We start from the raw sequence: 14,134 nt of genomic DNA on the forward strand, positions 1-14,134 counted from the left end.
TTCCCATCTAATATACATAGTCAAGATCCATAAACTAAAAGAGAGTGACATAAGCCTCTAGTAGATGTACTAGATATATGTGCCTAGAGAAAAATCCTGCATGAATCGTTTATAATAGTTGCATTGTTTTGTAGAGTACTGTGCAAAACAACTGGATGAGCAAATTGTCATGCAGTTCTGTGATAGAAATTAGAGTATTGATAATAAAATTTTTATGGTCATGGTTAAAAGGGGGAAAAAAAGACTTTACCAGCATAGGCTAAAAGCATTTAATCTGTTAGTTCCATAATCAGCAGTGATCTGCTACTGTGGGGAGATAGTCGCAGTTAAAAATCTTTGATAAGTAACAAATTGTCCTAAAAGACTTTTAGGATACCATTTGGGCCCCAAATTTGGTGTTGGGAATGCCATTGATAGATTTTGTTTGTTTCTTTTCATGGCTGCACCTGCAGCATATGGAAGTTCCTGGGTTAGGGTTGAATCCGAGCTACAGCTGCCAGCTACAGCAACACCAATTAGAGCCACATCTGCAGCCTATGCTGTGGCTTGCTGCAACGCTGGTAACCCCCGAGGGAGGCCAGCCATCCAGCCCGCATCCTCATGGACACTATGTCAGGTCCTTAACCCACTGAGCCACAGTGGGAACTCTTAGTTTTTGTTTTTGTTTTGTTTTGTTTTGTTTTTTTTTGGTCTTTTCAGGGCCGTACCTGTGGCATATGGAGGTTCCCAGGGTAAGGGTCCACTCGGCGCTGTAGCTGCTGGCCTACACCACAGCCCCAGCAATGCGGGATCTAAGCCATGTCTGTGACCTACACCACAGCTCATGGCAATGCTGGATCTTAACCCACTGAGCGAGGCCAGGGATCAAGCTGCATTGTCATGGATACTAGTCAGATTTGTTTCCCCTGAGCCATAACAGGAACTCCTAGGTTTTTTTTGTATGTGTAATACCTCATAGAAGAAAGGTCACCAGAGAGCTATTTGACTACCTATCACTTAGAACTAAGGGAAGATATACCCCAGATTTCATTTAAAAATCAGCTGTGTACAAAAGCTCTTACACATTATTATGAAAAAATATAAGCCCAGTAGAAAAATGGGCCAAGAAGCGAACATGCTGTATACTGGAGAAAACATGTAAAAGGCCATTAAATACTTGAGAAGTTCCCCTTGTGGCTCAGCAGGTTGAGAACCTGACTAGTATCCATGAGGATGCGGGTTTGATGCGCGGCCTTGCTCAGTGGGTTAAGGATCTGGCTTTGCTGTGGCTGTGGAGTAGGCCAGCAGCTGCAGCTCCGATTTGACCCCTAGCCCGGGAACTTCCATATGCCATGAGTGTGGCCCTAAAAAGACAAAAAAAAAGGTAAAAAGCCCATTAAATACTTGAAGCTTGTTTAAACCCTACCAATAATTAACAGTGAAATAAGCCAATTAGGAGTTCCCATAGGGGTGCAGTAGAAACGAATCCGACTAGGAACCATGAGGTTGTGGGTTCGATCCCTGGCCTCCCTCAGTGGGTTAAAAATCTGGTTTTGCTGTGAGCTGTGGTGTAGGTCGCAGACGTGGCTCCGATCCTGGGTTGCTATGGCTGTGGTGTAGGCCGGCAGCTATAGCTCCAATTAGACCCCTAGCCTGGGAACCTCCATTAGCTGGGGGTGTGGCCCTAAAAGGAGAGAAGACCGAAAAAACAAAAAACAAAAAACAAAAAAACAACCACTCAACTATCAGTGACAGTCTGAATATCCAATGAATTTTCATTAGGAGCAAAGCTTAATAATTCATTGTAAAATTAAAATCAAACCAGTAATTTAATTTTCTCTAAGAACAAAGTCTTTTATTCATGAACTTTTCAGAATATGTATTTGGTTTCCTTTATTTTTCTGTAAGCTACGATATGCAGGAGTTGATTTGGGGAGAATTATGTTCCCTGCTGTTGTTATTGTGCCATTCAGTATTTTTTTTTTTTTTTTGTCTTTTTGCTATTTCTTTGGGCCGCTCCCACGGCACATGGAGGTACCCAGGCTAGGGGTCGAATTGGAGCTGTAGCCACTGGCCTACGCCAGAGCCACAGCAACGCGGGATCCGAACCACGTCTGCAATCTACACCGAAGCTCACGGCAACGCCGGATCGTTAACCCACTGAGCAAGGGCAGGGACTGAACCTGCAACCTCATGGTTCCTAGTTGGATTCGTTAACCACTGCGCCATGACGGGAACTCCCTTTTTTTTTTTTAATTTTGCTTTTTGCAGCATATGAGGTCAGGGGTTGAATCAGAGCTGAAGCTTCTGACCTACACCACAGCCACAGCAACATGGGATCCGAGCAGTCTGTGACTTACACCACAGCTCACAGCAATGCCAGATCCTTAACCCACTGAGTGAGCCCAGTGATCAAACCTGCAACCTCATGGTTCCTAGTCATCTTTGTTTCCACTGAGTCACAACAGGAACTCCCCCTATAGTATTTTTTAATCAGATTTTTTTTTTTCCTTTTTTAAAACCCCAAAACTGCTCTTTGTGAAAAGCCAAATTTTATGAAGTTAAAAAGCTATTAATGGTCAATGACTTCGTTTATTTATTTTTTTTGCTTTTTATGGCTGCAGCTGTGGCACATGGAGGTTCCCAGGCTAGGGGTCAAATCGGAGCTGCAGCTTACACCACTTTATAAAATTTGGACTTTTACACCATGGCCACAGCAACACAGGCTCTAGGCCTCGGCTGTGACCCTCGCCAGGCCTCATGGCAACACTAGATCCTTAACCCACTGAGCAACGCCAGGGATTAAACTTGCATCCTCATGGATACCAGTCACATCCGTTACTGAGTCACAATGGGAACTCCTTCAGTGACTTTACATATACAGTTCTGAGAAACATTATTAGTAAGATAGAATTGAAGAGATATCTTGTAACTTTTGAGAGAGTTCTTACTCTCTGTCAGAAATATAACTAATTTATTGAAGTAGAGGCAGGATATTTTGAAAAAAAAAATGGTCTGGTAAACTCACTGAATATTTATTGAGCACTAAGATTTACTGGTCACTATGCTAGGTACTAGGATTACCAATATAAAAAGCTGCCCTCAAGGAGGTTTTTATGTCTAATGGTTATCAAATACTGGGTCTTTAACCACATATTACAGTGATGATAACTAAAAGCATTCCTTTTGTTAAATGCTGGAACCAGGCTCAAACTCTGAGTTTCTTACAGCAAACTATCACTTTGTATTTCTCTTACTCCTAAATCTATTCTTGACCCACATCCTAACCCTTCATCTCAGAACACCTTCTATTTTTGAAGTTCATCGATCTTTTGGTTTTTGTCCTTCTTACCCAACATGAATGTAGTTGGTTACTCTAAGGATATATATTCTTACCTTCTTCCTTACAAAGAGAGAGGCATAGTGGTTGAGAGCTTGGGCTCTTCATCAGGCTGCCTGGGTTGGAGTAGGAATTGTGTGATTTTTTGCTGGGTAGCCTTGGGAATGGGTTACTTATTTTCTGTGACATTTCCTCATTTGTAAAAGGGGGACAGTAACAGTTACTTGTCTTAGAGTAGTAAATATTAAGTGGACTGTACATTAGTAAGTGCTTCCAGACATTAACAGTTCCATAGTATATGAAAAATTTGCTTTTTCTGCACCTTCACCATTTCCTTTGTCTTGGTATATGTATAGGGTATCTCATTATGATTTTAATTTGCACCTTCCTGATAGCTAGTAAAATTGAGCATCTTTTCATTTGTTTACTGGCCAGTTGGATAGTCACTCTGGTGTAGTGCTAATTCAAGTCTTTTGTCTACTTTTCTTTTGGGTTATCTCTCTTAATATGAATTTCAAGAGGTTTTAAAAAATTCTAAATTTAAGAACTTTGTTGGATATTTACATATATATTCTATACACCTCAAGTATCTTCTATTGTGGCTTGGTTTTTATATGACCTTAAGCTTGTCTCTTGATGAAGAGATACTAATTTTAGTGTAGTCTAACTTATTTTTTTGCCTTTATGGTTACTGCATTTTGAATGTTATGTAAGAAATCTTTTTTTAACCAATTGTCATGGGTATATTTATGTAAGTTTTCTTCTGAGAGTTTTACTATTTACTTTTCACGTTTAGACCTGTAATCCATCTGGTGTTTATTATAGTGTAAAGAATGAGGAAAGGGGAGTTTCTGTCATGGCTCAGTGGTTAACAAATCTGACTAGGAACCGTGAGGTTATGGGTTTGATCCCTGGCCTCACTTAGTGGGTTAAGGATCCGGTGTTGCCGTGAGCTGTGGTGTAGGTCGAAGCTTGGATCCCGGGTTGCTGTGGCTCTGCCATAGCCCATCGGCTACAGCTCCGATTAGACCCCTAGCCTGAGAACCTCCATATGCCGCAGGAGCAGCCCTACAAAAGGCAAAAAGACAAATAAAAAAAAAAAAAAAAGAATGAGGAAGGGCTTTACTGTTCATTTTTTTCCCATATGGTTATTTAGTTGATCCATCATAACTTACTGAAAAGATCATGCTTTTCCATTGTACTGTAATGTTATTTTTATCATATACCAGGTGACTGTGTAGGTCACTTGATGTATGTAAAGTTATTGACTGAAGAATAATGCACAACCTGAAAGTTGCAAGTTATGTTTTATTTGGGGAACTTACTAAGGACTATAGCCTGGGATACAGCCTCTCAGATAGCTCTGAGGAACTGTTCTGAAGTGGTGATGGAGGAGCCAGGATAAATAGGAGTTTTTGTAGAAGAAAAAACCATATGTTGAACATTAAAAGATTACTGCTAATCATAAAAAACAGACTCAAGTTAATGATTTTATTGCTTTTCTATGTATGGGAAGATGCAAGAGTCTGTGCTCATTGAAATTACTCCTTAGGTATGCTTCTTAACTGTCTAGGGCCAGTGTCCTCTTTTTCTCCATCCTGAATTCCCCTCAAGGCACATGGGAATGGGGTGCAACCTGCAGTGTCTGGTGGCTTGATGGCAGGCAACATTCTTTGTTTACTGGAATGACAGCTGACATTCTTTAACTTTTTTTTTTTTTGCGTTTTAGGGCATCTGCGGCATATGGAAGTTCCCAGGCTAGGGGTCAAATCAGAGCTGCAGCTGCTGACCTACACTACAGCCACAGCAACACCAGATCCTTAACCCACTGAACAAGGCCACGGGTCAAACCTGCATCCTTTGGATACCAGTTGGATTCGTTTCCACTGCGCCACAGTGGGAAGTCCAACAGGTGACATTCTTTGTTCACAGCATTATGGAATCTTCCATTCCATGAATATAGAAGAATACCCTCCCACTTCTTGGTCTCTAGTTCTTTTCAGGATTTTTTTTTTACTTGTCAATGTAGAGATCTTTTTTTTTTTTAATTGCTTTTAAGGGCCGCAATTGCAGCATATGGAAGTTCCCAGACTCGGGGTCAAATTGGAGTTGCAGCTGCTGGCCTGCTCCACAGCCACAGCCACAGCCACACCAGATCCAAGCTGTGTCTGCAACCTATACCATAGCTGATGGCCACGCCAGATCCTTAACCCACTGAGCGAGGCCAGGGATCAAAATTGAGTCCTCATGGATGCTGGTCAGATTCGTTTCTGCTGAGTCACAATGGGAACTCTTTTTTTTTTTTTTTAAATTTTTTAAAATATGTGGAATTATTTTGTTGGTAACATGAAAATAACTTTTAACTATATAGTAACATTCTATTTTAATCATTATTTTCCTGTGTTCTTGATACTTTACCCAAGTCTCAAAGAGTTCTTTAAAGTATATTAACTGGCTCAGATTAATTAATCTTGATACTTTAGAATCATTAAGGCTTCCCTACCCTTTCTCTAAAAAAGCGTTATAGTCCATATACTTCACTTTAAATAGGTGTAAACCTACATAGCACTAATCTTTTCATTTTGAATATTTATTCTGTTTCTCACAATATTTAATTTTTATCTTCTACGCTGTGGCAAAACTTTCATGGTGTTGATATGGGAAAGTAGCTTAAATTTGAGTTCCTAACATGAAAGGAGTTTGCATATTTTACCTCATAGAACCCTTACTGTGTTACATGACATGGGCACAATTATCCCTATGACAGCAACCGTGAAAAGTGGGAGATGTCATCCCTGTTTAACTGTTGAGACACCGGAACCTTGGCAAAGCCTGGCCAATTTCTCAAAGTCACATTACTTCTAAATGACTGAGCCAGGAGTAAACGCAAGGTTTTTCTGACTCCAATGGTTTTGATCTTTTTACTACATATTGTTTTTTATTACAGAGGGATTTGGTATATATTCATTAAATGAAGGAGTGACCGAAAGACTCTGAGGGGTTTCTGTCCCTAAAGCATGTCTAGGACTTTAAAGTATTCATGTATTTATTGATTATTTACTATATCACGGTCACTCTGTGGTGGACCTTTACTATTTTAAATTAGATACTAAAACTGTATTCTCTTAATTTCCTTTAGGTTTAAGGTATTTCCAGCCTTCGAACTATTTTTTTTGGCTATGCCTGCAGCATGTAGAAGTTCCCCGGCCAGAGACTGAATCTGAGCCACAGCAGTGATGCAAGTGATTGTGATGATAGCACCAGATCCATAACCCACTGGGCCACAAGGGAACTCCTGAATTTTTAATTTATATTTTTTCTGTTTTTATTGTTGTGGTTCTGTTTTGTTTTGAAAATAAGCCCTTTGACAGAATCTGAACCTGAACTATTGAGCACGCAATTATAGGTGGAACCAGTGTTAGCCTAACAGATGGAGTAAACATTTTGAGGTCTTGCTTTAATTACAGAGTTGAACTATGCATCTATAAAATGAATCTTCTTGCTGAATTTTTCTGAGATTCGGTAGGAAGAAGTAGTAAATCATTGCAGTTTTCTTTGTCTTTCAGCTTTCAGAAGAATTATTAGATAAATGGCTCGCCTACCCTGAGTCCCAGCATGTACCCCTCTGCCAGCATATGCTTGGTTTTGCTATGAAGTCTGTTACGCAGATGGTAATGGGTAGTACCTTTGAGGATGAACAAGAAGTCATTCGCTTCCAGAAGAATCATGGCACAGTAAGTCTAGAGCCAAATTCAAAATTACTCTTTCGCAGTTGCCATCGTGGCTCAGTGAAAATGAATCTGACTAGTATCCAAGAGGACGCGGGTTTGATTCCTGGCCTCGCTCAGTTGGTTAAGGATCCAGCGTTGCCATGAGCTGTGGTGTAGTTCACAGACATGGCTTGGATCCCACATTGCTGTGGCTGTGGTGCAGGCCAGGGGCTACAGCTCCAGTTCAACCCCTAGCCTGGGAACTTCCATATGCTTCAGGTGCAGCCCTAAAAAGACAAATTAAAAAAAAAAAAAAGAACAAAGCTGCTTAAACATCCATGTATAGGTTTTTGTATCAACATACATTTCCAGCTTCTTTGGGTAAATGTCAAGGAGCACGATTGCTGGATCATATGGAAAGAGTATTTTTAGTTTTGTAAGAAACTGTGTTTGAGGATTCTGTGAATATATCCTCTAGACCAGAGATTCTTTCCTAAGTCAAGACCATGTACTAATAAGCCTATCAAAGGCATTCTTCATTTCTACATTGTTTTCAGTCTCTAGGTTTGGTTTTTTGTTGTTGTTGTTGTTGTTCTTTCTTAGGATTTCCATCTCTTACATTGCATTCTCTTCTTGTATCCTGTCTATTTTTCCTTTACCTAAGGATCTTTTAGAGCCTTTAGCCTACTGTCCTTTAGAGCCCTTAATTGTAGTTATTTTAAATTCCTGATCTGATAATTCCAAGATTCCCACTGTCTCTAGATCTGATGCTTGCTTCATTTCTTCAATTTTTTTTTTTAGCCTTTTCCTGATAGCTGGACATGATGTACTGGGTAAAGAACTGGTGTAGGTGGGCCGTTAGCAGTGTAGCAGTGAGGTGTGGGGAAAGGGGAAGCATTCCATCATCCAGCCTTTTAGTGAGCGTCTGGATCTGGACTCTGAGCTTCACAAGTGTTTCTCAGTTTTCCCTCCCCTCTTCGGAGGGAAAGGATGTCTAGGGTAGGTTCGAGTTTGGTACTTCCCTTTTCCCACGTGGAAGGCTAGACCTGACTAGGATCGAATCTCTCCCTTCTCCAGCTAGACTCTGGCTAACTAGTTCCCTCTGAGAGCAGGCCTTGTTAAGAAGTGCAGAGTGCCCTGGCATATTTCACATTGCTTCCTTTTTCAATCCCCCTGGCTGGGAACCCAGGGAGACTTTTCTCTTGTATTTACTGTGGGAACCCCATCAAGCTCCTTGAGGTAAATCTCACGGTACTCTGAGGGGCTCCCTATGACTGGGTCCCCTGTTGTTTTTAACTGTCAGCATTGTGTATACTGGATCTCTAGCAGTTTGTCAACTATAGTTCAGGTTTTCCTACCCCAGCACTGGTTCCTGGAGTAGGTTGCACTTGTATGTCTGTTCCAATAAAATGTGACTCCCTTTTTTCGCCTATCTCTCCAATTGTGGGAGCCTCAGTTTTCCCTGGGTCCTCCTCTGCCTCAGGGAACCAAGAAGAGTTGTTGATTTTTCAGTCTGTTTGTCTTTTGTTGTTGGGGTGTGTAGCTAAATGACTTCAGCTTTTCCTCCTGGATTTTTGCCTTGTGCTCTGGTAATGCTTAGATACTTCTTTCTTTTCTTTTTTCTTTTTCTTTTTTTTTGTCTTTTTTGTCTTTTTGCCTTTTCTAGGGCCGCTCTCGTGGCATATGGAGATTCCCAGGCTAGGGGTCTAATCAGAGCCGTAGCCACTGGCCTACACCAGAGCCACAGCAACGAGGGATCCAAGCCGAGTCTTCGACCTACATCACAGCTCATGGCAACGCCGGATCCTTAACCCACTGAGCAAGACCAGGGATCGAACCCTCAACCTCATGGTTCCTAGTCGGATTCGTTAACCACTGCGCCACAACGGGAACGCCTACTTCTTTCTCACTTTAAGGTATTCCTAATATAAACACCTACTGTACATTTTTACAGTACTCTTAATAGTTTAATTTTTTACATTTAAAGAATCTGAAAGGCATATCTTTGTATGGTAAAACTTGAGGACTCTTAACTCTATTAATAGTTTTTCACGTGTTTAACATTGATTTGGTAAGTGTTTTGTTCTTTCCCCAAGCTCTTTCAGCACTTTTTAGTTATAAACACGGTTTTTTCAGGGGCTAATTACCCAATTTTGAAATAATTAGAAGCCTATTCTGTTGTTTACTATCTCTAAACCTTAGACTAAATTTTAATCTTTTTTTGTTTTGATCTCAGCCAGTGCTTGTCACTACTCTGTGAAGTAAAAATTTGAAATTCCCAATGAATTTTACTTATCCACTGGTAGCTTTATAATAAGAAATTGAGAATTGACTCTAATGCCATATCTTTCCCCTCCTCATTCCTTTTCCTTTGAAAGGAAGGGAATTTTTTTTAAATGATTTTTATTTTTTTCCATTATAGCTGGTTTGCAGTGTTCTATCAGTTTTCTACTGTACAGCAAAATGACCCAGTCACACGTAAATATATACATTCTTTTTCTCACATTATCATGCTCCATCATAAGTGACTAGATATGGTTCCCAGTGCTGCACAGCAGGATCTCATTGCTTATTCATTCCAAAGGCAATAGTTTGCATATTAACCCCAGTTTCCCAGTCCATCCCCTTCCTATACCCTCTTTCTTGGGAACCACAAGTCTTTTCTCCAAGTCCATGAGTTTCTTTTTTGTGGAAAGGTTCATTTGTGTCATATATTAGATTCCAGATACAAGTGATATCATATGGTATTTTTCTTTCTCTTTCTGACGTACTTCACTTAGTATGAGAGTCTCTAGTCCCATTTATGTTGCTGCAAATGGCATTATTTTGTTCTTTTTTATGGCTGAATAGTATTCCGTTGTGTATATAAACCACATCTTCTTAATCCATTCATCTGTTGATGGACATTTAGATTGTTTCCATGTCTTGGCTATTGTGAATGGTGCTTCAGTGAACATACAGGTGCATGTGTCTTTTTCAAGGAAAGCTTTGTCTGGGTAAATGCCCAAGAGTGGGATTGCTAGGTCATTTGGTAGTTCTATATTTAGTTTTCTGGGAAGGGAATTTTTGACTTTTTAATTACAATTAGTTTAAAAAGTACTTTAAATGAAATTATTAAAATATATTTATGCCCTGTCTTCAAAGGTTATGGATTAAATGATTATGTAGCCCACTTGAAAGGGAGAGCTTAATTAACAGTTCTGTGGTGAGACAGAGGTTCTGTAATTTTTAGCTTAGATGCTTGGTATTATTTTGAAAATTTGCATATTAGATAATAGGTATGTTTTCCTGTTTTCAGGTTTGGTCTGAGATTGGAAAAGGCTTTCTAGATGGATCACTTGATAAAAGTACAACTCGGAAAAAACAATATGAAGATGGTAAGTTTTGCCACTCCTAATTTTTCGTAAGGACGAAAGGAAATGTGCCCTAATTTTAATAGGTTATGTTTGAATCATGAAATTACAGGTAATGTACATTTTTTCCTACATTTCCTATTGCAAAAGTTTTTCTTAAACAAAAGAGAGGAAAAAGCAGTGAATTAGTTAAAAAATCCTAGCACTCACTGCAGAATGAAGGTGCTGTAGAGCTGGTATAGCCTGCAGGATTAATAGAAAGTGTAAGCATAAAACCCTGGGAAAGCAGTTTAAAAATACATTAAAGAGCCATAAATAATCAGTAAAATTATCTGGAACAAGAAATATTCATGAGTATTTTTTGTAGTGCTATTTATACAAGTAGAAAACCAGAAAAAAAAAAATCTAAATATCCTATAATATGGGAATTGCTAAGGAGATAATATCAACATGGTTAAATATTATGTAAAAATATAAAAATTGTTAAGGGGATAATATCAACATGATAAATGTTGTGTAAAAAAATGTAGCAACGCTTCAACATAGTTTTGGAAGTCCTAGCCACAGCAATTAGACAAACAAAAGAAATAAAAGGCATCCATATAGGAAGAGAAGAGATAAAACTGTCACTGTATGCAGATGACATGGTACTATACATAGAAAACCCTAAGGACTCAACCCCAAAACTACTTGAACTGATTAATAAATTCAGCAAAGTAGCAGGATATAAGATTAATATTCAGAAGTCAGTTGCATTTCTGTATACCAGCAATGAAATATTAGAAAAGGAATACAAAAATACAATACCTTTTAAAATTGCACCTCACAAAATCAAATACCTCGGAATACACCTGACCAAGGAGGTAAAGGACCTATATGCCGAGAACTATAAAACTTTAATCAAAGAAATCAAAGAAGATGTAAAGAAATGGAAAGATATTCCATGTTTCTGGATTGGAAAAATCAATATTGGAAAAATGGCCATACTACCCAAAGCAATCTACAGATTCAATGCAATCCCTATCAAATGACCCATGACATTTTTCACAGAACTAGAACAAACAATCCAAACATTTATATGGAACCACAAAAGACCCAGAATCGCCAAAGCAATCCTGAGAAACAAAAACCAAGCAGGAGGCATAACTCTCCCAGACTTCAAGAAATACTACAAAGCCACAGTCATCAAAACAGTGTGGTACTGGTATCAAAACAGACAGACAGACCAATGGAACAGAATAGAGAATCCGGAAATAAACCCTGACACCTATGGTCAATTAATCTTTGACAAGGGAGGCAAGAACATCAAATGGGAAAAAGAAAGTCTATTCAGCAAGCATTGCTGGGAAACCTGGACAGCAACATGCAAAGCAATGAAACTAGAACACACCCTCACACCATGCACAAAAATAAACTCCAAATGGCTGAAAGACTTAAATATACGACAGGACACCATCAAACTCCTAGAAGAAAACATAGGCAAAACACTCTCTGACATCAACATCATGAATATTTTCTCAGGTCAGTCTCCCAAAGCAATAGAAATTAGAGCAAAAATAAACCCATGGGACCTCATCAAACTGAAAAGCTTTTGCACAGCAAAGGAAACCAAAAAGAAAACAAAAAGACAGCTTACAGAATGGGAGAAAACAGTTTCAAATGATGCAACTGACAAGGGCTTAATCTCTAGAATATATAAGCAACTTATACAACTCAACAGCAAAAAAGCCAATCAATCAATGGAAAAATGGGCAAAAGACCTGAATAGACTGTTCTCCAAGGAAGATATACAGATGGCCAGCAAACACATGAAAAAATGCTCAACATCGCTGATCATAAGAGAAATGCAAATCAAAACTACCATGAGATATCACCTCACACCAGTCAGAATGGCCATCATTCATAAATCCACAAATAACAAGTGCTGGAGGGGGTGTGGAGAAAAGGGAACCCTCCTGCACTGTTGGTGGGAATGTAAACTGGTACGGCCACTATGGAGAACAGTTTGGAGATGCCTTAGAAATCTATACATAGAACTTCCATATGACCCCACAATCCCAGTCTTGGGCATCTATCCGGACAAAACTCTACTTAAAAGAGACACATGCACCCGCGTGTTCATTGCAGCACTATTCACAATAGCCAGGACATGGAAACAATCCAAATGTCCATCGACAGAGGATTGGATTCGGAAGAGGTGGTATATATACACAATGGAATACTACTCAGCCATAAAAAAGAATGACATAATGCCATTTGTAGCAACATGGATGGAACTAGAGAATCTCATACTGAGTGAAATGAGCCAGAAAGACAAAGACAAATACCATATGATATCACTTATAACTGGAATCTAATATCCAGCACAAATGAACATCTCCTCAGAAAAGAAAATCATGGACTTGGAGAAGAGACTTGTGGCTGCCTGATGGGAGGGGGAGGGAGTGGGAGGGATCGGGAGCTTGGGCTCATCAGACACAACTTAGAATAGATGTACAAGGAGATCCTGCTGAATAGCATTGAGAACTTTGTGTAGATACTCATGTTGCAACAGAAGAAAGGATGGGGGAAAACTGTAATTGTAATGTATACATGTAAGGATAACTTGACCCCCTTGCTGTACAGTGGGAAAAAAAAAAAAATGTAGCAACATGTGAAGTTCCCTTGTGGAGCAGCAGGTTGAGCATTTGGTCTTGTCACTGATGTGGCTCTGGTTGCTTCTGTGGTATGGGTTCATTCCCTGGCCTGGGAATTTCCACATGCCAGAGGCAGGACCAAAAAAACCAAAAAACAATAAAAAATGTAGCAACATAAAAAAAAATTCTTGGAGTGACTGTCATGGCTCAGAGGTTAATGAACCTGACTAAGATCCATGAGGGTGTGGGTTTGATCAATGGGCTTGTCAGTGGGTTAAGGATGTGGTGTTGCCATAAGCTGTGGGGTAGGTCACAGATGCGGCTTAGATCCTGCCTTGCTGTGGATGTGGTATAGGCCAGCAGCTATAGCTCTGATTTGACCTTTAGCCTGGGAACCTCCATGTACCGAGAGTGTGGCCCTAAAAAGATGAAAGACAAAAAAAAAAAAAAAAAAAAAAAAAAAAAAAAAAAATTCTTGCCATTATAACATTGAGTAAAAACATTTTCAAAATTATTTAGTATTAGTTACAACTTTATAAAATGTACACAGAAAAATAGCAATTTTACTTTCAGATGGCTCCTCAAATTATTCTCCCCCCAAAATATTGACAATCAGGCCCCACTCTAGACCAGTTTATTCAGAATATGGGATAGAGGTGCCCTGGACATCAGATAATTTTTTAAAACCTCTCTGGATTATCCTGATAGACTTGTAGGGTTGAGGTGGTACAGCAGTAGTTCCCAAACTTTGCTACACGTTGAATCTTTTAATCTCTTTTGAAGCCTGGCTTCCACTTCTAAAATAGTCAGATTTAATCGGTATGAAGTGTGGCATGTATTTTATGATTTTTTTAAAAAAAGCTCCCTAGGCGATTTTAATGTGTATCAGAGTTTGTGAACCACGACATTACAGTGTTAGTAATTTCTAATTTTAATCACTAAAGTGTTATTAGATTCATTCAACTCTATAAATAGTGCAGATCTAGAACGTCCTGGTATGGTTTTGGGAGATGTCAGTGAACAGAACCAAAATCCCTCTCCTCGTGGCACCACATTCTAGTGGGAAGAGGTCCACAAGAATCTAAATAAGTAAACTGAATAGTGTGTTAAAAGATG

At 39.3% G+C, this 14,134-nt stretch overlaps 1 protein-coding gene across 1 annotated transcript in view; it reads left to right on the plus strand.

The window, feature by feature from the left end:
* Nucleotides 1–14,134, plus strand: part of CYP20A1 (cytochrome P450 family 20 subfamily A member 1) — a 66,792-nt gene that overhangs the window by 17,316 nt on the left and 35,342 nt on the right. The window contains exons 5-6 of the mRNA NM_001315809.2: nucleotides 6,886–7,053; nucleotides 10,328–10,406. Of these exons, the coding sequence (NP_001302738.2) occupies nucleotides 6,886–7,053; nucleotides 10,328–10,406 (247 nt within the window). The remainder of the gene's footprint in view (nucleotides 1–6,885; nucleotides 7,054–10,327; nucleotides 10,407–14,134) is intronic.

The sequence above is a fragment of the Sus scrofa genome, chromosome 15, assembly GCF_054392235.1.
Source record: "Sus scrofa isolate SSC_HxYL_T2T_F1_AM1 chromosome 15, Sscrofa_HxYL_maternal_Yorkshire_Landrace_v2.0, whole genome shotgun sequence".
Lineage (NCBI taxonomy): Eukaryota > Metazoa > Chordata > Mammalia > Artiodactyla > Suidae > Sus > Sus scrofa.